The 27,405-nt window shown below is 44.2% G+C and overlaps 1 protein-coding gene across 1 annotated transcript; it reads left to right on the forward strand.

Annotated features, from left to right (window-relative positions):
- The first annotated feature begins 276 nt into the window (after positions 1–276).
- Positions 277–27,343, forward strand: LOC135568682 (G-protein coupled receptor 26-like). Its single transcript, XM_065015434.1, has 3 exons — positions 277–944; positions 7,909–8,022; positions 27,094–27,343. Exons 1-3 carry the CDS (start codon positions 277–279, stop codon positions 27,341–27,343), a joined length of 1,032 nt encoding a protein of 343 aa, XP_064871506.1.
- Positions 27,344–27,405: the final 62 nt, after the last annotated feature.

Raw genomic sequence — 27,405 nt, forward strand, 5'->3', positions numbered from 1 at the left:
ACTTAGTCGTAAACGGGGGAATCCTCCTAACTTGATGGACTTCACCGTCTACTCTGCTGGTTCCTGAAGTAGATGTCTGAGGACAACGAGTCAGAGGAGAGACACGGCTGCGCTCCACAGGAGAGGGATATAACCAGGGAATGTCTGGATGTGGTTATGGGGTGAGTCTTCCAGCTAACACCATGCCTTTATTCCATAACCACATACGGTGGTTGGATCTGGACATAATCATTACCAAAAAGCAGATTTATAATAAGTGACTGGGAGACACACACCATGGCCGCTGTGGAGGTGCTTCTCGCCGTCTTGATGCTAGTCATTATCGTAGTGTCGTTGCTGTCCAACGCCCTGGTGCTGATCTGCTTTCTGTACAACCCACAGATCCGGAAGCAGGTGCCCTGTGTGTTCACCCTCAACCTCACTTTTTGTAACTTGTTGCTGACCGTTTCCAACATGCCTCTAACTCTGGTGGGTCTCGTCAACGAGGGGCAGCCCGGAAGTGACGCTTTCTGTCAGTTGGTCGGCTTCTCGGAGACGTTTTTAACCACTAATTCGATGTTGAGCATGGCCGCTCTGAGCATCGACAGGTGGATCGCTGTCGTGTTCCCGTTGAGGTACCATTCTAGAATACGACATAGAGATGCCGCTCTCGTGCTCGGATACACGTGGATACATTCTATGTCTTTTTCGATGGCGGCTGCTTGCCTCTCGTGGGTGGGATACCGTCCCCTTTACGCGTCGTGCACGCTCTCCGACGTGACGGACAACAGTCAGACTCCGTTTGTTGTCTTTACTGTGGTGTTTCACTCCCTCACCTTTCTCCTGTCCTTTCTAGTCCTGTGCGTCACATACCTGAAAGTGCTGAAGGTGGCAAGGTTCCACTGTAGACGGATAGACGTTATCACAATGCAAACTTTAGTGCTGCTTGTGGATATTCACCCAAGGTAAGAGGAGGTCTTTGAGTTGCATTTCTCTCTGTGCACCTTGCTCCCAACTCACCTTACTCCAACTCACCTACTCCAACTCACCTTACTCCAACTCACCTTACTCCAACTGACCTTACTCCAACTCGCCTACTCCAACTCACCTTACTCCAACTCACCTACTCCAACTCACCTTACTCCAACTCACCTTACTCCAACTCACCTACTCCAACTCACCTTACTCCAACTCACCTTGCTCCAACTCACCTTACTCCAACTCACCTTGCTCCAACTCACCTTACTCCAACTCACCTTACTCCAACTCACTATTGTTTTGAATTCATGTTGAAACCAGAACAATGCATCATGGGACATCTCTTTATTCTATTATGATCTGTTGTGTTCTATTGTGTTGTGTTCTATTGTGTTGTGTTCTATTCTGTTGTGTTCTATTCTGTTGTGTTCTATTCTGTTGTGTTCTATTCTGTTGTGTTCTATTGTGTTGTCTTCTATTCTGTTGTGTTCTATTCTGTTGTGTTCTATTCTGTTGTGTTCTATTCTGTTGTGTTCTATTGTGTTGTCTTCTATTCTGTTGTGTTCTATTCCGTTGTGCTCTATTGTGTTGTGTTCTATTCTGTTGTGTTATATTCTGTTGTGTTCTATTGTGTTGTGTTCTATTCTGTTGTGTTCCATTGTGTTGTGTTCTATTCTGTTGTGTTCACTACTGTTGTGCTCTATTGTGTTGTGTTCTATTGTGTTGTGTTCTATTCTGTTGTGTTCTATTGTGTTGTGTTCTATTCTGTTGTGTTCTATTCTGTTGTGCTCTATTGTGTTGTGTTCTCTACTGTTGTGTTCACTACTGTTGTGTTCACTACTGTTGTGTTCACTACTGTTGTGTTCTATTCTGTTGTGTTATATTCTGTTGTGTTCTATTGTGTTGTGTTCTATTCTGTTGTGTTATATTCTGTTGTGTTCTATTGTGTTGTGTTCTATTCTGTTGTGTTCCATTGTGTTGTGTTCTATTCTGTTGTGTTCACTACTGTTGTGTTCACTACTGTTGTGTTCACTACTGTTGTGTTCTCTACTGTTGTGTTCTATTGTATTGTGTTGTGTTATATTGTTCTATTGTGTTGTTCTATTGTGATATTGTGTTCTGTTGTGTTATTGTGTTGTGTTATATTGTGTTCTATGATATTGTGTTCTATTGTGTTAAATGGTGTTGTGTTCTATTGTGTTATATGATATTGTGTTCTATTGTGTTCTATTGTGTTATATGGTGTTGTGTTCTATTGTGTTATATGGTGTTGTGTTCTATTGTGTTATATGATATTGTGTTCTATTGTGTTATATGGTATTGTGTTCTATTGTGTTAAATGGTGTTGTGTTCTATTGTGTTATATGGTGTTGTGTTCTATTGTGTTAAATGGTGTTGTGTTCTATTGTGTTAAATGGTGTTGTGTTCTATTGTGTTAAATGGTGTTGTGTTCTATTGTGTTAAATGGTGTTGTGTTCTATTGTGTTAAATGGTGTTGTGTTCTATTGTGTTAAATGGTGTTGTGTTCTATTGTGTTAAATGGTGTTGTGTTCTATTGTGTTAAATGGTGTTGTGTTCTATTGTGTTAAATGGTGTTGTGTTCTATTGTGTTATATGGTGTTGCGTTGTGATCTATTATGTTCTATTATATTGTGTTGTGTTCTATTGTGTTGTATTATATCGTGTTGTGCTATATTGTGTTCTATTGCGTTATTTTCTGTTGTGTTCTATTGCGTTCTATTCCATTGTGTTCTATTGTGTTGTGTTCTACTGTGGTCTATTGTGTTCTATTGTGTTGTGTTCTGTTGAGTCTATTCTATTGTGTTATATTCTACTGTGCTCTATTGTGTTCTATTGTGTTCTATTCTACTGTGCTCTATTGTGTTCTATTGTGTTCTATTCTATTGTGTGCTATTGTGTTCAATTCTGGTGTGTTCTATTCTATTGTGTTCTATTGTGTTGTATTATATTCTATTGTGTTCAAATCCATTATGTTTTACTGTGTTCTATTCTATTGTGTTCAATATACAGTATGTTCTACATGTAGTAACTCCTGATAGTTAATGGTTATATCTGTTCTACATGTAGTAACTCCAGATAGTTAATGGTTATATCTGTTCTACATGTAGTAACTCCAGATAGTTAATGGTTATATATACATGTAGTAACCCCAGATAGTTAATGGTTATATATACAGATGTAGTAACTCCAGATAGTTAATGGTTATATATACATGTAGTAACTCCAGATAGTTAATGGTTATATTCTACATGTAGTAACTCCAGATAGTTAATGGTTATATATACATGTAGTAACTCCAGATAGTTAATGGTTATATATACATGTAGTAACTCCAGATAGTTAATGGTTATATATACATGTAGTAACTCCAGATAGTTAATGGTTATATATACATGTAGTAACTCCAGATAGTTAATGGTTATATATACATGTAGTAACCCCAGATAGTTAATGGTTATATATACATGTAGTAACTCCAGATAGTTAATGGTTATATATACATGTAGTAACTCCAGATAGTTAATGGTTATATCTGTTCTACATGTAGTAACTCCAGATAGTTAATGGTTATATCTGTTCTACATGTAGTAACTCCAGATAGTTAATGGTTATATATACATGTAGTAACTCCAGATAGTTAATGGTTATATATACATGTAGTAACTCCAGATAGTTAATGGTTATATATACATGTAGTAACTCCAGATAGTTAATGGTTATATCTGTTCTACATGTAGTAACTCCAGATAGTTAATGGTTATATATACATGTAGTAACTCCAGATAGTTAATGGTTATATATACATGTAGTAACTCCAGATAGTTAATGGTTATATATACATGTAGTAACTCCAGATAGTTAATGGTTATATATACATGTAGTAACTCCAGATAGTTAATGGTTATATCTGTTCTGGTTATATATACATGTAGTAACTCCAGATAGTTAATGGTTATATATACATGTAGTAACTCCATCTACATGTAGTAACTCCAGATAGTTAATGGTTATATATACATGTAGTAACTCCAGATAGTTAATGGTTATATCTACATGTAGTAACTCCAGATAGTTAATGGTTATATATACATGTAGTAACTCCAGATAGTTAATGGTTATATATACATGTAGTAACTCCAGATAGTTAATGGTTATATCTGTTCTACATGTAGTAACTCCAGATAGTTAATGGTTATATCTACATGTAGTAACTCCAGATAGTTAATGGTTATATCTGTTCTACATGTAGTAACTCCAGATAGTTAATGGTTATATATACATGTAGTAACTCCAGATAGTTAATGGTTATATATACATGTAGTAACTCCAGATAGTTAATGGTTATATCTGTTCTACATGTAGTAACTCCAGATAGTTAATGGTTATATCTGTTCAGATAGTTAATGTAGTAACTCCAGATAGTTAATGGTTATATATACATTTAGTAACTCCAGATAGTTAATGGTTATATCTGTTCTACATGTAGTAACTCCAGATAGTTAATGGTTATATCTACATGTAGTAACTCCAGATAGTTAATGGTTATATCTGTTCTAGTAACTCCAGTAGTAACTCCAGATAGTTAATGGTTATATATACATGTAGTAACTCCAGATAGTTAATGGTTATATCTACATGTAGTAACTCCAGATAGTTAATGGTTATATATACATGTAGTAACCCCAGATAGTTAATGGTTATATCTGTTCATGTAGTAACCCCAGATAGTTAATGGTTATATATACATGTAGTAACTCCAGATAGTTAATGGTTATATATACATGTAGTAACTCCAGATAGTTAATGGTTATATATACATGTAGTAACTCCAGATAGTTAATGGTTATATATACATGTAGTAACTCCAGATAGTTAATGGTTATATATACATGTAGTAACTCCAGATAGTTAATGGTTATATCTGTTCTACATGTAGTAACTCCAGATAGTTAATGGTTATATATACATGTAGTAACTCCAGATAGTTAATGGTTATATCTGTTCTACATGTAGTCACTCCAGATAGTTAATGGTTATATATACATGTAGTAACTCCAGATAGTTAATGGTTATATATACATGTAGTAACTCCAGATAGTTAATGGTTATATATACATGTAGTAACTCCAGATAGTTAATGGTTATATATACATGTAGTAACTCCAGATAGTTAATGGTTATATATACATGTAGTAACTCCAGATAGTTAATGGTTATATCTGTTCTACATGTAGTAACTCCAGATAGTTAATGGTTATATCTACATGTAGTAACTCCAGATAGTTAATGGTTATATCTGTTCTACATGTAGTAACTCCAGATAGTTTCAGCTCTATATACATGTAGTAACCCAGATAGTTAATGGTTCCCTCTGTAGTGCACCACTTTAATCAGAGCCCTGGTTAAGTAGTGTAACTAGATAGTTAATGGTTAGTTATCATTTGGGATGCAGATAGTTCCTGGTTAGAATAGGATAAAACCAGTGTTTTTACTAGTGGGATGGGTAACTCCTATTAATGGTCATTTACTGTGGCATAATAGACAGACTCTTTGTCTGTTTCCTGGTTAGAATAGGATAAAACCAGTGTTTTACTGAGTGGGAGGAGTCTCCTATTACATGGTCATTTACTGTGTCATAAATAGGGACAGACTCTTTGTCTGTTTCCTGGTTAGAATAGGATAAAACCAGTGTTTTACTGAGTGGGAGGAGTCTCCTATTACATGGTCATTTACTGTGGCATAATAGACAGACTCTTTGTCTGTTTCCTGGTTAGAATAGGATAAAACCAGTGTTTTACTGAGTGGGAGGGTCTCCTATTACATGTTCATTTACTGTGGCATAATAGACAGACTCTTTGTCTGTTTCCTGGTTAGAATAGGATAAAACCAGTGTTTTACTGAGTGGGAGGAGTCTCCTATTACATGGTCATTTACTGTGGCATAATAGACAGACTCTTTGTCTGTTTTTCTGGATAAAACAGTCTGATATGGGTAACATTCTATAACCATCATCATCACACACAAGACCACACCACACACGTCACGTAATCATGTAAAACACACGTGTCTTTAACCACTCTATTGTCATAACATGATTATGAAAATATTGCTGTCTACGACTGCCATGTGCACACACATGCACACATACACACATGCACACTGTCGTCCTCAATCTCTATGGCTGACAGATAAACAGACACCTAATGGCACCTCATGGCACGTAATGACACATAATGACACATAATGACACATAATGACAACTCATGTCACTTCAGCACAGCTAAGCACACCTAATGACACCTTGTGTCATTACAGCACACCTAATGACACATAATGACACCTCATGGCACCTCATGGCACCTCATAGCAGCTCATAACACCTCATGGCACCTCATAGCACCTCATGGCACCTCATGGCACCTCATGGCACCTCATAGCACCTCATAACACCTCATAGCACCTCATGGCACCTCATGGCACCTCATGGCACCTCATGGTACCTCGTGTCATTACAGCACACCTAAGCACACCTAATGACACATAATGACACCTCATAACACCTCATGGCACCTCATGGCACCTCATAGCACCTCATGGCACCTCATGGCACCTCATAGCACCTCATAACACCTCATGGCACCTCATGGCACCTCATAGCACCTCATAGCACCTCATGGCACCTCATGGCACCTCATGACACCTCATAACACCTCATGGCACCTCATAACACCTCATGGCACCTCATGGCACCTCATGGCACCTTGTGACACCTCATAGCACCTCATAGCACCTCATGACACCTCATGGCACCTCATGGCACCTCATGGCACCTCATGGCACCTCATGACAACTCATGGCACCTCATGGCACCTCATGGCACCTCATGAAACATAATGACACCTCATGACACCTCATGGCACCTCATGGCACCTCATGGCACCTCATAGCAGCTCATAACACCTCATGGCACCTCATAGCACCTCATGGCACCTCATGGCACCTCATGGCACCTCATAGCACCTCATAACACCTCATAGCACCTCATGGCACCTCATGGCACCTCATGGCACCTCATGGTACCACGTGTCATTACAGCACACCTAAGTACACCTAATGACACATAATGACACCTCATAACACCTCATGGCACCTCATGGCACCTCATAGCACCTCATGGCACCTCATGGCACCTCATAGCACCTCATAACACCTCATGGCACCTCATGGCACCTCATAGCACCTCATGGCACCTCATGACACCTCATAACACCTCATGGCACCTCATAACACCTCATGGCACCTCATGGCACCTCATGGCACCTTGTGACACCTCATAGCACCTCATAGCACCTCATGACACCTCATGGCACCTCATGGCACCTCATGGCACCTCATGACAACTCATGGCACCTCATGGCACCTCATGGCACCTCATGAAACATAATGACACCTCATGACACCTCATGGCACCTCATGGCACCTCATGGCACCTCATGGCACCTCATGGCACCTCATGGCACCTCATGAAACATAATGACACCTCATGACACCTCATGGCACCTCATGGCACCTCATGAAACATAATGACACCTCATGGCACCTCATGGCACCTCATGGCACATCATGGCACCTCATGGCACCTCATGAAACATAATGACACCTCATGACACCTCATGGCACCTCATGGCACCTCATGACACCCCATGGCACCTCATGGCACCTCATGGCACCTCATGGCACCTCATGGCACCTCATGGCACCTCATGAAACATAATGACACCTCATGACACCTCATGACACCTCATGGCACCTCATGGCACCTCATGGCACCTCGTGAAATCTGATTTTAGGTCTAACAAACAACATAATCATGTTCATGTCATGAAGACGTGTGTCAAATAAAGTGTAACCACATATTTCCCTGATCAGTGTTCGAGAGCGTTGTCTGGAGGAGCAGAAGAGGAGGAGACAGAGAGCAACCAGGAAGATCAGTACCTTCATCGGCACGTTCATGGTCTGCTTTGCTCCCTACGTCATCACCAGGTAGGTAGAAAGAGGGGAGGGGAAGAGAGAGAGAGAGATATCTTTACAAGCAACATAAGATGAGATGTCCCTGATATCTTTACAAGAGTACATTAGATGATATTAATAACTAGGTTCAACAGGACCAATATCACCTAGCAGGAAGCCAGCCATAATAACAAGGATCAACAGGATCTATACCACCTGCCAGCCATAATAACAAGGATCAACAGGATCTATACCACCTGGCAGCCAGCCATATTAACAAGGATCAACAGGATCTATACCACCTGCCAGCCAGCCATAATAACAAGGACCAACAGGATCTATACCACCTGGCAGCCATAATAACAAGGATCAATAGGATCTATACCACCTGGCAGCCATAATAACAAGGATCAACAGGATCTATACCACCTGCCAGCCAGCCATAATAACAAGGATCAACAGGATCTATACCACCAGCCAGCCAGCCATAATAACAAGGATCAACAGGATCTATACCACCTGCCAGCCAGCCATAATAACAAGGATCAACAGGATCTATACCACCTGGCAGCCATAATAACAAGGATCAACAGGATCTATACCACCTGGCAGCCATAATAACATGGATCAACAGGATCTATACCACCTGCCAGCCAGCCATAATAACAAGGATCAACAGGATCTATACCACCAGCCAGCCATGTTAACAAGGATCAACAGTATCTATACCACCAGCCAGCCAGCCATAATAACAAGGATCAACAGGATCTATACCACCTGGCAGCCATAATAACATGGATCAACAGGATCTATACCACCTGCCAGCCAGCCATAATAACAAGGATCAACAGGATCTATACCACCTGGCAGCCAGCCATAATAACAAGGACGAACAGGATCTATACCACCTGGCAGCCAGCCATAATAACAAGGATCAACAGGATCTATACCACCTGGCAGCCAGCCATAATAACAAGGATCAACAGGATCTATACCACCTGGCAGCCAGCCATAATAACAAGGATCAACAGGATCTATACCACCTGGCAGCCAGCCATAATAACAAGGATCAACAGGATCTATACCACCTGCCAGCCAGCCATAATAACAAGGATCAACAGGATCTATACCACCTGGCAGCCATAATAACAAGGATCAACAGGATCTATACCACCTGGCAGCCATAATAACAAGGATCAACAGGATCTATACCACCTGCCAGCCAGCCATAATAACAAGGATCAACAGGATCTATACCACCTACCAGCCAGCCATAATAACAAGGATCAACAGGATCTATACCACCAGCCAGCCATAATAACAAGGATCAACAGGATCTATACCACCTGCCAGCCAGCCAGCCATAATAACAAGGATCAACAGGATCTATACCACCAGCCAGCCAGCCATAGTAACAAGGATCAACAGGATCTATACCACCTGCCAGCCAGCCAGCCATAATAACAAGGATCAACAGGATCTATACCACCAGCCAGCCATAATAACAAGGATCAACAGGATCTATACACCTGCCAGCCATAATAACAAGGATCAACAGGATCTATACCACCTGCCAGCCATAATAACAAGGATCAACAGGATCTATACCACCTGCCAGCCAGCCAGCCATAATAACAAGGATCAACAGGATCTATACCACCTGCCAGCCAGCCAGCCGTAATAACAAGGATCAACAGGATCTATACCACCTGCCAGCCAGCCAGCCATAATAACAACGATCAACAGGATCTATACCACCTGGCAGCCAGCCAGCCATAATAACAAGGATCAACAGGATCTATACCACCTGGCAGCCATAATAACAAGGATCAACAGGATCTATACCACCTGCCAGCCAGCCAGCCGTAATAACAAGGATCAACAGGATCTATACCACCTGCCAGCCAGCCAGCCATAATAACAAGGATCAACAGGATCTATACCACCTGCCAGCCAGCCAGCCATAATAACAAGGATCAACAGGATCTATACCACCTGCCAGCTATAATAACAAGGATCAACAGGATCTATACCACCTGGCAGCCATAATAACAAGGATCAACAGGATCTATACCACCAGCCAGCCATAATAACAAGGATCAACAGGATCTATACCACCTGCCAGCCATAATAACAAGGATCAACAGGATCTATACCACCTGCCAGCCATAATAACAAGGATCAACAGGATCTATACCACCTGGCAGCCATAATAACAAGGATCAACAGGATCTATACCACCTGCCAGCCATAATAACAAGGATCAACAGTATCTATACCACCTGCCAGCCATATTAACAAGGATCAACAGGATCTATACCACCTGCCAGCCATAATAACAAGGATCAACAGGATCTAGCCAGCCAGCCTAACAAGGATCAACAGGATCTATACCACCAGCCAGCCATAATAACAAGGATCAACAGGATCTATACCTGCCAGCCATAATAACAAGGACAACAGGATCTATACCACCAGCCAGCCAGCCATAATAACAAGGATCAACAGGCCAGCCATAATAACAAGGATCAACAGGATCTATACCACCTGGCAGCCAGCCAGCCATAATAACAAGGATCAACAGGATCTATACCACCTGGCAGCCAGCCAGCCATAATAACAAGGATCAACAGGATCTATACCACCTGCCAGCCAGCCATAATAACAAGGATCAACAGGATCTATACCACCTGCCAGCCAGCCATAATAACAAGGATCAACAGGATCTATACCACCTGCCAGCCAGCCATAATAACAAGGATCAACAGGATCTATACCACCAGCCAGCCAGCCATAATAACAAGGATCAACAGGATCTATACCACCTGCCAGCCATAATAACAAGGATCAACAGGATCTATACCACCTGCCAGCCATAATAACAAGGATCAACAGGATCTATACCACCTGCCACCTGCCAGCCAGCCATAATAACAAGGATCAACAGGATCTATACCACCTACCAGCCATAATAACAAGGATCAACAGGATCTATACCACCTGCCAGCCATAATAACAAGGATCAACAGGATCTATACCACCCAGCCAGCCAGCCAGCCATAATAACAAGGATCAACAGGATCTATACCACCAGCCAGCCAGCCATAATAACAAGGATCAACAGGATCTATACCACCTGCCAGCCAGCCATAATAACAAGGATCAACAGGATCTATACCACCTGCCAGCCAGCCATAATAACAAGGATCAACAGGATCTATACCACCTGGCAGCAATAATAACATGGATTAACAGGATCTATACCACCTGCCAGCCAGCCATAATAACAAGGATCAACAGGATCTATACCACCTGGCAGCCAGCCATAATAACAAGGATCAACAGGATCTATACCACCTGCCAGCCAGCCATAATAACAAGGATCAACAGGATCTATACCACCTGGCAGCCATAATAACAAGGATCAACAGGATCTATACCACCTGGCAGCCATAATAACATGGATTAACAGGATCTATACCACCTGGCAGCCATAATAACAAGGATCAACAGGATCTATACCACCAGCCAGCCATAATAACAAGGATCAACAGGATCTATACCACCTGCCCAGCCCAGGCAAACAGGATCTATACCACCTGCCAGCCATAATAACAAGGATCAACAGGATCTATACCACCTGCCAGCCAGCCATATTAACAAGGATCAACAGGATCTATACCTTCTACCAGCCAGCCATAATTACAAGGATCAACAGGATCTATACCACCTGCCAGCCAACCAGCCATAATAACAAGGATCAACATGATCTATACCACCTGGCAGCCAGCCATAATAACAAGGATCAACAGGATCTATACCACCTGCCAGCCAGCCATAGTAACAAGGATCAACAGGATCTATACCACCTGCCAGCCAGCCAGCCATAATAACAAGGATCAACAGGATCTATACCACCTGCCAGCCAGCCACTCATAATAACAAGGATCAACAGCTGGCAGCCATAATAACAAGGATCAACAGGATCTATACCACCTGCCAGCCAGCCAGCCATAATAACAAGGATCAACAGGATCTATACCACCTGGCAGCCATAATAACAAGGATCAACAGGATCTATACCACCTGCCAGCCATAATAACAAGGATCAACAGGATCTATACCACCTGGCAGCCATAATAACAAGGATCAACAGGATCTATACCACCAGCCAGCCAACCAGCCATAATAACAAGGATCAACAGGATCTATACCACCTGGCAGCCATAATAACAAGGATCAACAGGATCTATACCACCTGCCAGCCAGCCATAATAACAAGGATCAACAGGATCTATACCACCTGCCAGCCAGCCATAATAACAAGGATCAACAGGATCTATACCACCTGCCAGCAGCCATAATAACAAGGACCAACAGGATCTATACCACCTGCCAGCCAGCCAGCCATAATAACAAGGATCAACAGGATCTATACCACCTGGCAGCCAGCCAGCCAGCCATAATAACAAGGATCAACAGGATCTATACCACCAGCCAGCCATAATAACAAGGATCAACAGGATCTATACCACCTGGCAGCCAGCCAGCCATAATAACAAGGATCAACAGGATCTATACCACCAGCCAGCCAGCCATAATAACCAGGATCAACAGGATCTATACCACCTGGCAGCCAGCCAGCCATAATAACAAGGATCAACAGGATCTATACCACCTGGCAGCCATAATAACATGGATTAACAGGCCACTTGGCAGCCATAATAACAAGGATCAACAGGATCTATACCACCTGGCAGCCATAATAACAAGGATCAACAGGATCTATACCACCTGCCAGCCAACCAGCCATAATAACCACCAGCCAGATCAACAAGGATCTATACCACCTGGCAGCCATAATAACAAGGATCAACAGGATCTATACCACCTGCCAGCCAACCAGCCATAATAACAAGGATCAACAGGATCTATACCACCAGCCAGCCATAATAACAAGGATCAACAGGATCTATACCACCTGGCAGCCAGCCATAATAACAAGGATCAACAGGATCTATACCACCTGCCAGCCATAATAACATGGATCAACAGGATCTATACCACCAGCCAGCCATAATAACAAGGATCAACAGGATCTATACCACCTGCCAGCCAGCCATAATAACAAGGATCAACAGGATCTATACCACCTGCCAGCCAGCCATAATAACAAGGATCAACAGGATCTATACCACCTGCCAGCCAGCCATAATAACAAGGATCAACAGGATCTATACCACCTGCCAGCCATAATAACAAGGATCAACAGGATCTATACCACCTGCCAACCATAATAACAAGGATCAACAGGATCTATACCACCTGGCAGCCATAATAACAAGGATCAACAGGATCTATACCACCTGCCAGCCATAATAACAAGGATCAACAGGATCTATACCACCTGGCAGCCATAATAACAAGGATCAACAGGATCTATACCACCAGCCAGCCATGTTAACAAGGATCAACAGGATCTATACCACCTGGCAGCCAGCCATAATAACAAGGATCAACAGGATCTATACCACCTGCCAGCCAGCCAGCCATAATAACAAGGATCCAGGCCAGCCAGCCATAATAACAAGGATCAACAGGATCTATACCACCTGCCAGCCATAATAACAAGGATCAACAGGATCTATACCACCTGCCAGCCAGCCATAATAACAAGGATCAACAGGATCTATACCACCTGCAAGCCAGCCATAATAACAAGGACCAACAGGATCTATACCACCTGCCAGCCATAATAACAAGGATCAACAGGATCTATACCACCTGCCAGCCAGCCATAATAACATGGATCAACAGGATCTATACCACCTGCCAGCCAGCCATAATAACAAGGATCAACAGGATCTATACCACCAGCCAGCCAGCCATAATAACAAGGATCAACAGGATCTATACCACCTGGCAGCCATAATAACAAGGATCAACAGGATCTATACCACCTGCCAGCCATAATAACAAGGATCAACAGGATCTATACCACCTGGCAGCCAGCCAGCCATAATAACAAGGATCAACAGGATCTATACCACCTGCCAGCCAGCCATAATAACAAGGATCAACAGGATCTATACCACCTGCCAGCCAGCCATAATAACAAGGATCAACAGGATCTATACCACCTGCCAGCCAGCCATAATAACAAGGACCAACAGGATCTATACCACCTGCCAGCCATAATAACAAGGATCAACAGGATCTATACCACCTGCCAGCCATAATAACAAGGATCAACAGGATCTATACCACCTGCCAGCCATAATAACAAGGATCAACAGGATCTATACCACCTGCCAGCCATAATAACATGGATCAACAGGATCTATACCACCTGCCAGCCATAGTAACATGGATTAACAGGATCTATACCACCTGGCAGCCATAATAACATGGATCAACAGGATCTATACCACCTGGCAGCCATAATAACAAGGATCAACAGGATCTATACCACCTGGCAGCCATAATAACAAGGATCAACAGGATCTATACCACCTGGCAGCCATAATAACAAGGATCAACAGGATCTATACCACCTGGCAGCCATAATAACAAGGATCAACAGGATCTATACCACCTGGCAGCCATAATAACATGGATCAACAGGATCTATACCACCTGGCAGCCAGCCGTAATAACATGGATCAACAGGATCTATACCACCTACCAGCCAGCCATAATAACATGGATCAACAGGATCTATACCACCTGCCAGCCAGCCATAATAACAAGGATCAACAGGATCTATACCACCTGCCAGCCAGCCATAATAACAAGGATCAACAGGATCTATACCACCTGGCAGCCAGCCATAATAACAAGGATCAACAGGATCTATACCACCTGCCAGCCAGCCATAATAACAAGGATCAACAGGATCTATACCACCTGGCAGCCATAATAACAAGGATCAACAGGATCTATACCACCTGGCAGCCATAATTACAAGGATCAACAGGATCTATACCACCTGGCAGCCATAATAACAAGGATCAACAGGATCTATACCACCTGCCAACCAGCCATAATAACAAGGATCAACAGGATCTATACCACCTGCCAGCCAGCCATATTAACAAGGATCAACAGGATCTATACCACCTGCCAGCCAGCCATAATAACAAGGACCAACAGGATCTATACCACCTGGCAGCCATAATAACAAGGATCAATAGGATCTATACCACCTGGCAGCCATAATAACAAGGATCAACAGGATCTATACCACCTGCCAGCCAGCCATAATAACAAGGATCAACAGGATCTATACCACCTGCCAGCCAGCCATAATAACAAGGATCAACAGGATCTATACCACCAGCCAGCCAGCCATAATAACAAGGATCAACAGGATCTATACCACCTGCCAGCCAGCCATAATAACAAGGATCAACAGGATCTATACCACCTGGCAGCCATAATAACAAGGACCAACAGGATCTATACCACCTGCCAGCCATAATAACAAGGATCAACAGGATCTATACCACCTGGCAGCCATAATAACATGGATCAACAGGATCTATACCACCTGCCAGCCAGCCATAATAACAAGGATCAACAGGATCTATACCACCAGCCAGCCATGTTAACAAGGATCAACAGTATCTATACCACCAGCCAGCCAGCCATAATAACAAGGATCAACAGGATCTATACCACCTGGCAGCCATAATAACATGGATCAACAGGATCTATACCACCTGCCAGCCAGCCATAATAACAAGGATCAACAGGATCTATACCACCTGGCAGCCAGCCATAATAACAAGGACCAACAGGATCTATACCACCTGGCAGCCAGCCATAATAACAAGGATCAACAGGATCTATACCACCTGGCAGCCAGCCATAATAACAAGGATCAACAGGATCTATACCACCTGCCAGCCAGCCATAATAACAAGGATCAACAGGATCTATACCACCTGCCAGCCAGCCATAATAACAAGGATCAACAGGATCTATACCACCTGGCAGCCATAATAACAAGGATCAACAGGATCTATACCACCTGGCAGCCATAATAACAAGGATCAACAGGATCTATACCACCTGCCAGCCAGCCATAATAACAAGGATCAACAGGATCTATACCACCTACCAGCCAGCCATAATAACAAGGATCAACAGGATCTATACCACCAGCCAGCCATAATAACAAGGATCAACAGGATCTATACCACCTGCCAGCCAGCCAGCCATAATAACAAGGATCAACAGGATCTATACCACCAGCCAGCCATAATAACAAGGATCAACAGGATCTATACACCTGCCAGCCATAATAACAAGGATCAACAGGATCTATACCACCTGCCAGCCATAATAACAAGGATCAACAGGATCTATACCACCTGCCAGCCAGCCAGCCATAATAACAAGGATCAACAGGATCTATACCACCTGCCAGCCAGCCAGCCATAATAACAAGGATCAACAGGATCTATACCACCTGGCAGCCAGCCAGCCATAATAACAAGGATCAACAGGATCTATACCACCTGGCAGCCATAATAACAAGGATCAACAGGATCTATACCACCTGCCAGCCAGCCAGCCGTAATAACAAGGATCAACAGGATCTATACCACCTGCCAGCCAGCCAGCCATAATAACAAGGATCAACAGGATCTATACCACCTGCCAGCCAGCCAGCCATAATAACAAGGATCAACAGGATCTATACCACCTGCCAGCTATAATAACAAGGATCAACAGGATCTATACCACCTCGCAGCCATAATAACAAGGATCAACAGGATCTATACCACCTGCCAGCCATAATAACAAGGATCAACAGGATCTATACCACCTGGCAGCCATAATAACAAGGATCAACAGGATCTATACCTGCCAGCCATAATAACCAGCCAGCCATAATAACAAGGATCAACAGGATCTATACCACCTGCCAGCCATAATAACAAGGATCAACAGGATCTATACCACCTGCCAGCCATAATAACAAGGATCAACAGGATCTATACCACCTGGCAGCCATAATAACAAGGATCAACAGGATCTATACCACCTGCCAGCCATAATAACAAGGATCAACAGGATCTATACCACCTGGCAGCCATAATAACAAGGATCAACAGGATCTATACCACCTGCCAGCCATAATAACAAGGATCAACAGTATCTATACCACCTGCCAGCCATAATAACAAGGATCAACAGGATCTATACCACCTGCCAGCCAGCCAGCCATAATAACAAGGATCAACAGGATCTATACCACCTGGCAGCCAGCCAGCCATAATAACAAGGATCAACAGGATCTATACCACCTGCCAGCCATAATAACAAGGATCAACAGGATCTATACCACCATCCAGCCAGCCATAATAACAAGGATCAACAGGATCTATACCACCTGGCAGCCAGCCAGCCATAATAACAAGGATCAACAGGATCTATACCACCTGGCAGCCAGCCAGCCATAATAACAAGGATCAACAGGATCTATACCACCTGCCAGCCATAATAACAAGGATCAACAGGATCTATACCACCTGCCAGCCAGCCATAGTAACAAGGATCAACAGGATCTATACCACCTGCCAGCCAACCAGCCATAATAACAAGGATCAACAGGATCTATACCACCAGCCAGCCAGCCATAGTAACAATGATCAACAGGATCTATACCACCTGCCAGCCATAATAACAAGGATCAACAGGATCTATACCACCTGGCAGCCATAATAACATGGATTAACAGGATCTATACCACCTGGCAGCCATAATAACATGGATTAACAGGATCTATACCACCTGCCAGCCATAATAACAAGGATCAACAGGATCTATACCACCTGCCAGCCATAATAACAAGGATCAACAGGATCTATACCACCTGCCAGCCAGCCATAATAACAAGGATCAACAGGATCTATACCAACTACCAGCCATAATAACAAGGATCAACAGGATCTATACCACCTGCCAGCCATAATAACAAGGATCAACAGGATCTATACCACCTGCCAGCCAGCCAGCCATAATAAAAAGGATCAACAGGATCTATACCACCAGCCAGCCATAATAACAAGGATCAACAGGATCTATACCACCTGCCAGCCAGCCATAATAACAAGGATCAACAGGATCTATACCACCTGGCAGCCAGCCATAATAACAAGGATCAACAGGATCTATACCACCTGGCAGCAATAATAACATGGATTAACAGGATCTATACCACCTGCCAGCCAGCAATAATAACAAGGATCAACAGGATCTATACCACCTGGCAGCCAGCCATAATAACAAGGATCAACAGGATCTATACCACCTGCCAGCCAGCCATAATAACAAGGATCAACAGGATCTATACCACCTGGCAGCCATAATAACAAGGATCAACAGGATCTATACCACCTGGCAGCCATAATAACATGGATCAACAGGATCTATACCACCTGGCAGCCAGCCATAATAACAAGGATCAACAGGATCTATACCACCTGCCAGCCAGCCATAATAACAAGGATCAACAGGATCTATACCACCAGCCAGCCATAATAACAAGGATCAACAGGATCTATACCACCTGCCAGCCAGCCATAATAACAAGGACAAACAGGATCTATACCACCTGCCAGCCAGCCATAATAACAAGGATCAACAGGATCTATACCACCTACCAGCCAGCCATAATAACAAGGATCAACAGGATCTATACCACCGGCCAGCCAACCAGCCATAATAACAAGGATCAACAGGATCTATACCACCAGCCAGCCAGCCATAGTAACAAGGATCAACAGGATCTATACCACCTGCCAGCCAGCCAGCCATAATAACAAGGATCAACAGGATCTATACCACCTGCCAGCCAGCCAGCCATAATAACAAGGATCAACAGGATCTATACCACCTGGCAGCCATAATAACAAGGATCAACAGGATCTATACCACCTGCCAGCCAGCCAGCCATAATAACAAGGATCAACAGGATCTATACCACCTGGCAGCCATAATAACAAGGATCAACAGGATCTATACCACCTGCCAGCCATAATAACAAGGATCAACAGGATCTATACCACCTGGCAGCCATAATAACAAGGATCAACAGGATCTATACCACCAGCCAGCCAACCAGCCATAATAACAAGGATCAACAGGATCTATACCACCTGGCAGCCATAATAACAAGGATCAACAGGATCTATACCACCTGCCAGCCAGCCATAATAACAAGGATCAACAGGATCTATACCACTTGGCAGCCAGCCATAATAACAAGGATCAACAGGATCTATACCACCTGGCAGCCATAATAACAAGGACCAACAGGATCTATACCACCTGCCAGCCAGCCAGCCATAATAACAAGGATAAACAGGATCTATACCACCTGGCAGCCAGCCAGCCAGCCATAATAACAAGGATCAACAGGATCTATACCACCAGCCAGCCATAATAACAAGGATCAACAGGATCTATACCACCTGGCAGCCAGCCAGCCATAATAACAAGGATCAACAGGATCTATACCACCAGCCAGCCAGCCATAATAACCAGGATCAACAGGATCTATACCACCTGGCAGCCAGCCAGCCATAATAACAAGGATCAACAGGATCTATACCACCTGGCAGCCATAATAACATGGATTAACAGGATCTATAACACTTGGCAGCCATAATAACAAGGATCAACAGGATCTATACCACCTGGCAGCCATAATAACATGGATTAACAGGATCTATACCACCAGCCAGCCATAATAACAAGGATCAACAGGATCTATACCACCTGGCAGCCATAATAACAAGGATCAACAGGATCTATACCACCTGCCAGCCAACCAGCCATAATAACAAGGATCAACAGGATCTATACCACCAGCCAGCCATAATAACAAGGATCAACAGGATCTATACCACCTGGCAGCCAGCCATAATAACAAGGATCAACAGGATCTATACCACCTGCCAGCCATAATAACAAGGATCAACAGGATCTATACCACCTGGCAGCCAGCCATAATAACAAGGATCAACAGGATCTATACCACCTGCCAGCCATAATAACATGGATCAACAGGATCTATACCACCAGCCAGCCATAATAACAAGGATCAACAGGATCTATACCACCTGCCAGCCAGCCATAATAACAAGGATCAACAGGATCTATACCACCTGCCAGCCAGCCATAATAACAAGGATCAACAGGATCTATACCACCTGCCAGCCAGCCATAATAACAAGGATCAACAGGATCTATACCACCTGCCAGCCATAATAACAAGGATCAACAGGATCTATACCACCTGCCAGCCATAATAACAAGGATCAACAGGATCTATACCACCTGGCAGCCATAATAACAAGGATCAACAGGATCTATACCACCTGCCAGCCATAATAACAAGGATCAACAGGATCTATACCACCTGCCAGCCATAATAACAAGGATCAACAGGATCTATACCACCTGGCCAGCCAGCCATAATAACAAGGATCAACAGGATCTATACCACCTGCCAGCCAGCCATAATAACAAGGATCAACAGGATCTATACCACCTGCCAGCCATAATAACATGGATCAACAGGATCTATACCACCTGCCAGCCATAATAACAAGGATCAACAGGATCTATACCACCACCAGCCAGCCATAATAACAAGGATCAACAGGATCTATACCACCTGCCAGCCATAATAACAAGGATCAACAGGATCTATACCACCAGCCAGCCCAAGGATCAACAGGATCTATACCACCTGCCAGCCAGCCATAATAACAAGGATCAACAGGATCTATACCACCAGCCAGCCAGCCATAATAACAAGGATCAACAGGATCTATACCACCTGGCAGCCATAATAACAAGGATCCAGGATCTATACCACCTGGCAGCCATAATAACAAGGATCAACAGGATCTATACCACCCAGCCAGCCATAATAACAAGGATCAACAGGATCTATACCACCTGGCAGCCATAATAACAAGGATCAACAGGATCTATACCACCTGCCAGCCAGCCATAATAACAAGGATCAACAGGATCTATACCACCTGGCAGCCAGCCATAATAACAAGGATCAACAGGATCTATACCACCTGCCAGCCATAATAACAAGGATCAACAGGATCTATACCACCTGGCAGCCAGCCATAATAACAAGGATCAACAGGATCTATACCACCTGCCAGCCATAATAACAAGGATCAACAGGATCTATACCACCTGCCAGCCATAATAACATGGATCAACAGGATCTATACCACCTGCCAGCCATAGTAACATGGATTAACAGGATCTATACCACCTGGCAGCCATAATAACATGGATCAACAGGATCTATACCACCTGGCAGCCATAATAACAAGGATCAACAGGATCTATACCACCTGGCAGCCATAATAACAAGGATCAACAGGATCTATACCACCTGGCAGCCATAATAACAAGGATCAACAGGATCTATACCACCTGGCAGCCATAATAACAAGGATCAACAGGATCTATACCACCTGGCAGCCATAATAACATGGATCAACAGGATATATACCACCTGGCAGCCAGCCGTAATAACATGGATCAACAGGATCTATACCACCTACCAGCCAGCCATAATAACATGGATCAACAGGATCTATACCACCTGCCAGCCAGCCATAATAACAAGGATCAACAGGATCTATACCACCTGCCAGCCAGCCATAATAACAAGGATCAACAGGATCTATACCACCTGGCAGCCAGCCATAATAACAAGGATCAACAGGATCTATACCACCTGCCAGCCAGCCATAATAACAAGGATCAACAGGATCTATACCACCTGGCAGCCATAATAACAAGGATCAACAGGATCTATACCACCTGGCAGCCATAATAACAAGGATCAACAGGATCTATACCACCTGGCAGCCATAATAACAAGGATCAACAGGATCTATACCACCTGGCAGCCATAATAACAAGGATCAACAGGATCTATACCACCTGGCAGCCATAATAACAAGGATCAACAGGATCTATACCACCTGGCAGCCATAATAACAAGGATCAACAGGATCTATACCACCTGGCAGCCATAATAACAAGGATCAACAGGATCTATACCACCTGCCAGCCAGCCATAATAACAAGGATCAACAGGATCTATACCACCTGCCAGCCAGCCATAATAACAAGGATCAACAGGATCTATACCACCTGCCAGCCAGCCATAATAACAAGGATCAACAGGATCTATACCACCTGGCAGCCATAATAACAAGGATCAACAGGATCTATACCACCTGGCAGCCATAATAACAAGGATCAACAGGATCTATACCACCTGGCAGCCATAATAACATGGATCAACAGGATCTATACCACCTGCCAGCCATAATAACATGGATCAACAGGATCTATACCACCTGCCAGCCATAATAACAAGGATCAACAGGATCTATACCACCAGCCAGCCAGCCATAATAACAAGGATCAACAGGATCTATAACACTTGGCAGCCATAATAACAAGGATCAACAGGATCTATACCACCTGGCAGCCATAATAACATGGATTAACAGGATCTATACCACCAGCCAGCCATAATAACAAGGATCAACAGGATCTATACCACCTGGCAGCCATAATAACAAGGATCAACAGGATCTATACCACCTGCCAGCCAACCAGCCATAATAACAAGGATCAACAGGATCTATACCACCAGCCAGCCATAATAACAAGGATCAACAGGATCTATACCACCTGGCAGCCAGCCATAATAACAAGGATCAACAGGATCTATACCACCTGCCAGCCATAATAACAAGGATCAACAGGATCTATACCACCTGGCAGCCAGCCATAATAACAAGGATCAACAGGATCTATACCACCTGCCAGCCATAATAACATGGATCAACAGGATCTATACCACCAGCCAGCCATAATAACAAGGATCAACAGGATCTATACCACCTGCCAGCCAGCCATAATAACAAGGATCAACAGGATCTATACCACCTGCCAGCCAGCCATAATAACAAGGATCAACAGGATCTATACCACCTGCCAGCCAGCCATAATAACAAGGATCAACAGGATCTATACCACCTGCCAGCCATAATAACAAGGATCAACAGGATCTATACCACCAGCCAACCATAATAACAAGGATCAACAGGATCTATACCACCTGGCAGCCATAATAACAAGGATCAACAGGATCTATACCACCTGCCAGCCATAATAACAAGGATCAACAGGATCTATACCACCTGCCAGCCATAATAACAAGGATCAACAGGATCTATACCACCAGCCAGCCATAATAACAAGGATCAACAGGATCTATACCACCTGGCCAGCCATAATAACAAGGATCAACAGGATCTATACCACCTGGCAGCCATAATAACAAGGATCAACAGGATCTATACCACCTGGCAGCCATAATAACAAGGATCAACAGGATCTATACCACCTGGCAGCCATAATAACATGGATCAACAGGATCTATACCACCTGCCAGCCATAATAACATGGATCAACAGGATCTATACCACCTGCCAGCCATAATAACAAGGATCAACAGGATCTATACCACCAGCCAGCCAGCCATAATAACAAGGATCAACAGGATCTATACCACCTGCCAGCCATAATAACAAGGATCAACAGGATCTATACCACCAGCCAGCCATAATAACAAGGATCAACAGGATCTATACCACCTGCCAGCCAGCCATAATAACAAGGATCTACAGGATCTATACCACCAGCCAGCCAGCCATAATAACAAGGATCAACAGGATCTATACCACCTGGCAGCCATAATAACAAGGATCAACAGGATCTATACCACCTGCCAGCCATAATAACAAGGATCAACAGGATCTATACCACCTGGCAGCCAGCCAGCCATAATAACAAGGATCAACAGGATCTATACCACCTGCCAGCCAGCCATAATAACAAGGATCAACAGGATCTATACCACCTGCCAGCCAGCCATAATAACAAGGATCAACAGGATCTATACCACCTGCCAGCCAGCCATAATAACAAGGACCAACAGGATCTATACCACCTGCCAGCCATAATAACAAGGATCAACAGGATCTATACCACCTGCCAGCCATAATAACAAGGATCAACAGGATCTATACCACCTGCCAGCCATAATAACAAGGATCAACAGGATCTATACCACCTGCCAGCCATAATAACATGGATCAACAGGATCTATACCACCTGCCAGCCATAGTAACATGGATTAACAGGATCTATACCACCTGGCAGCCATAATAACATGGATCAACAGGATCTATACCACCTGGCAGCCATAATAACAAGGATCAACAGGATCTATACCACCTGGCAGCCATAATAACAAGGATCAACAGGATCTATACCACCTGGCAGCCATAATAACAAGGATCAACAGGATCTATACCACCTGGCAGCCATAATAACAAGGATCAACAGGATCTATACCACCTGGCAGCCATAATAACATGGATCAACAGGATCTATACCACCTGGCAGCCAGCCGTAATAACATGGATCAACAGGATCTATACCACCTACCAGCCAGCCATAATAACATGGATCAACAGGATCTATACCACCTGCCAGCCAGCCATAATAACAAGGATCAACAGGATCTATACCACCTGCCAGCCAGCCATAATAACAAGGATCAACAGGATCTATACCACCTGGCAGCCAGCCATAATAACAAGGATCAACAGGATCTATACCACCTGCCAGCCAGCCATAATAACAAGGATCAACAGGATCTATACCACCTGGCAGCCATAATAACAAGGATCAACAGGATCTATACCACCTGGCAGCCATAATAACAAGGATCAACAGGATCTATACCACCTGGCAGCCATAATAACAAGGATCAACAGGATCTATACCACCTGGCAGCCATAATAACAAGGATCAACAGGATCTATACCACCTGGCAGCCATAATAACAAGGATCAACAGGATCTATACCACCTGGCAGCCATAATAACAAGGATCAACAGGATCTATACCACCTGGCAGCCATAATAACAAGGATCAACAGGATCTATACCACCTGCCAGCCAGCCATAATAACAAGGATCAACAGGATCTATACCACCTGCCAGCCAGCCATAATAACAAGGATCAACAGGATCTATACCACCTGCCAGCCAGCCATAATAACAAGGATCAACAGGATCTATACCACCTGGCAGCCATAATAACAAGGATCAACAGGATCTATACCACCTGGCAGCCATAATAACAAGGATCAACAGGATCTATACCACCTGGCAGCCATAATAACATGGATCAACAGGATCTATACCACCTGCCAGCCATAATAACATGGATCAACAGGATCTATACCACCTGCCAGCCATAATAACAAGGATCAACAGGATCTATACCACCAGCCAGCCAGCCATAATAACAAGGATCAACAGGATCTATACCACCTGCCAGCCATAATAACAAGGATCAACAGGATCTATACCACCTGCCAGCCATAATAACAAGGGTCAATAGGATATATACCACCTGGCAGCCATAATAACAAGGATCAACAGGATCTATACCACCAGCCAGCCATAATAACAAGGATCAACAGGATCTATACCACCTGCCAGCCAGCCATAATAACAAGGATCAACAGGATCTATACCACCTGCCAGCCATAATAGAATTCTACTGTGCTGGAAGTGTTTGTGAAGGAAAATGAGGAAATTATTTCTCAGGGTGGTTGGAAAACAGGCTCATAAATCAACAGAACCATTTGTTTTGACTTTTGACAGCCAGCCACATTTGATATTGCACGTTAATTCGGTCTAAAGTAACGTATCCCTCCTGTGTTTTGGTAATTTACTGTGCTGTTGACTTTCAGGACAACAGAAAGGCACAATATACCCAGGCATCTTCAAATGGAAGATAAATATCTAAGTGCTCGATTCAAAGACCTCGATCCAATCTGTAGCGCAGAAGTTTAAGCCTTACACAGAAATGTCCTGTACATTTCAACCGTGCTACAATACAGATCTTTTGCGTTATGGAATTAACCAATTAACCAATTAACCAATTAGCCCTAAGTCTTTAAATAATGAATCTTTACCTGCCCTGTAAGTACATTATGTGTATTATGTAACAAACAACAGAACTAAATGTCTGCTTTGAACTCTGACCTCTTCTGTAGTTGTGGGATGACAATTAGAATGTTGCACTTTGACATCCATAGATAGAGAGATATCTAAGACATCCCTCTCCTCCCTTCTCTCCCTCTCCTCCCCTCTCTCCCTCTCCTCCCTTCTCTCCCTCTCCTCCCCTCTCTCCCTCTCTTCCCCTCTCTCCCTCTCCTCCTTTCTCTCCCTCTCCTCCCCTCTCCCCTCTCCTCCCCTCTCTCCCTCTCCTCCCCTCTCTCCCTCTCCTCCCCCCTCCCTCCCTCTCCTCCTCTCTCTCCCCTCTCCTCCCCTCTCTCCCTCTCCTCCCTTCTCTCCTTCTCCTCCACTCTCTCCCTCTCCTCCCCTCTCTCCCCTCTCCTCCTCTCTCTCCCTCTCCTCCCCTCCCTCCCTCTCCTCCCCTCTCTCCCTCTCCTCCCCTCTCCTCTCTCCCTCTCCTCCCCTCTCTCCCTCTCCTCCTCCTCTCTCCTCTCCTCCCCTCTCTCCCTTTCCTCCCCTCTCCTCTCTCCCTCTCCTCCCCTCTCTCCCTCTCCTACACTCTCTCCCTCTCCTCCTCTCTCTCCCTCTCCTCCCCTCTCTCCCTCTCCTCCCCTCTCCCTCTCCTCCCCTCTCTCCCTCTCCTCCCCCTCTCTCTCTCTCCTCCCCTCTCTCCCTCTCCTCCTCTCTCTCCCCTCTCCTCCTCTCTCTCCCTCTCCTCCCCTCTCTCTCTCCTCCCCTCTCCCTCTCCTCCCCTCTCTCCCTCTCCTCCTCTCTCTCCCTCTCCTCTCCTCTCTCCCTCTCCTCCTCTCTCTCTCTCCTCCCCTCTCTCCCTCTCCTCCTCTCTCTCCCTCTCCTCCCCTCTCCCTCTCCTCCCCTCTCTCCCTCTCCTCCCCTCTCTCCCTCCCTCTCATCCCTCTTTCCCGATCCTGTATAGGATAGTGGAGTTATTTCCGTCCGTGCCTATCGACCACCGCTGGGGACTGGTCTCCAAGTGCCTGGCCTACAGCAAGGCGGCCTGCGACCCCTTTGTCTACTCCCTGCTCCGTAACCAGTACAAGAAGACGTGTGGTGACATCATCAACAGGCTGCTGAAGCCCAGCTCTATGAATACATCTGGACCAGGTCACCACGACAACCATGAGACTAGGGGGAGGAACAACACAGTCCAGACTGCAGCAGACTGAGGCCGGGGGTTGTGTTATTGTCTAAGATTTGACAGTCTATGTTCAGACTGAGGAAGGGGGTT

The sequence above is a fragment of the Oncorhynchus nerka genome, unplaced genomic scaffold (assembly GCF_034236695.1).
Source record: "Oncorhynchus nerka isolate Pitt River unplaced genomic scaffold, Oner_Uvic_2.0 unplaced_scaffold_1436, whole genome shotgun sequence".
Taxonomy (NCBI): Eukaryota; Metazoa; Chordata; class Actinopteri; order Salmoniformes; family Salmonidae; genus Oncorhynchus; species Oncorhynchus nerka.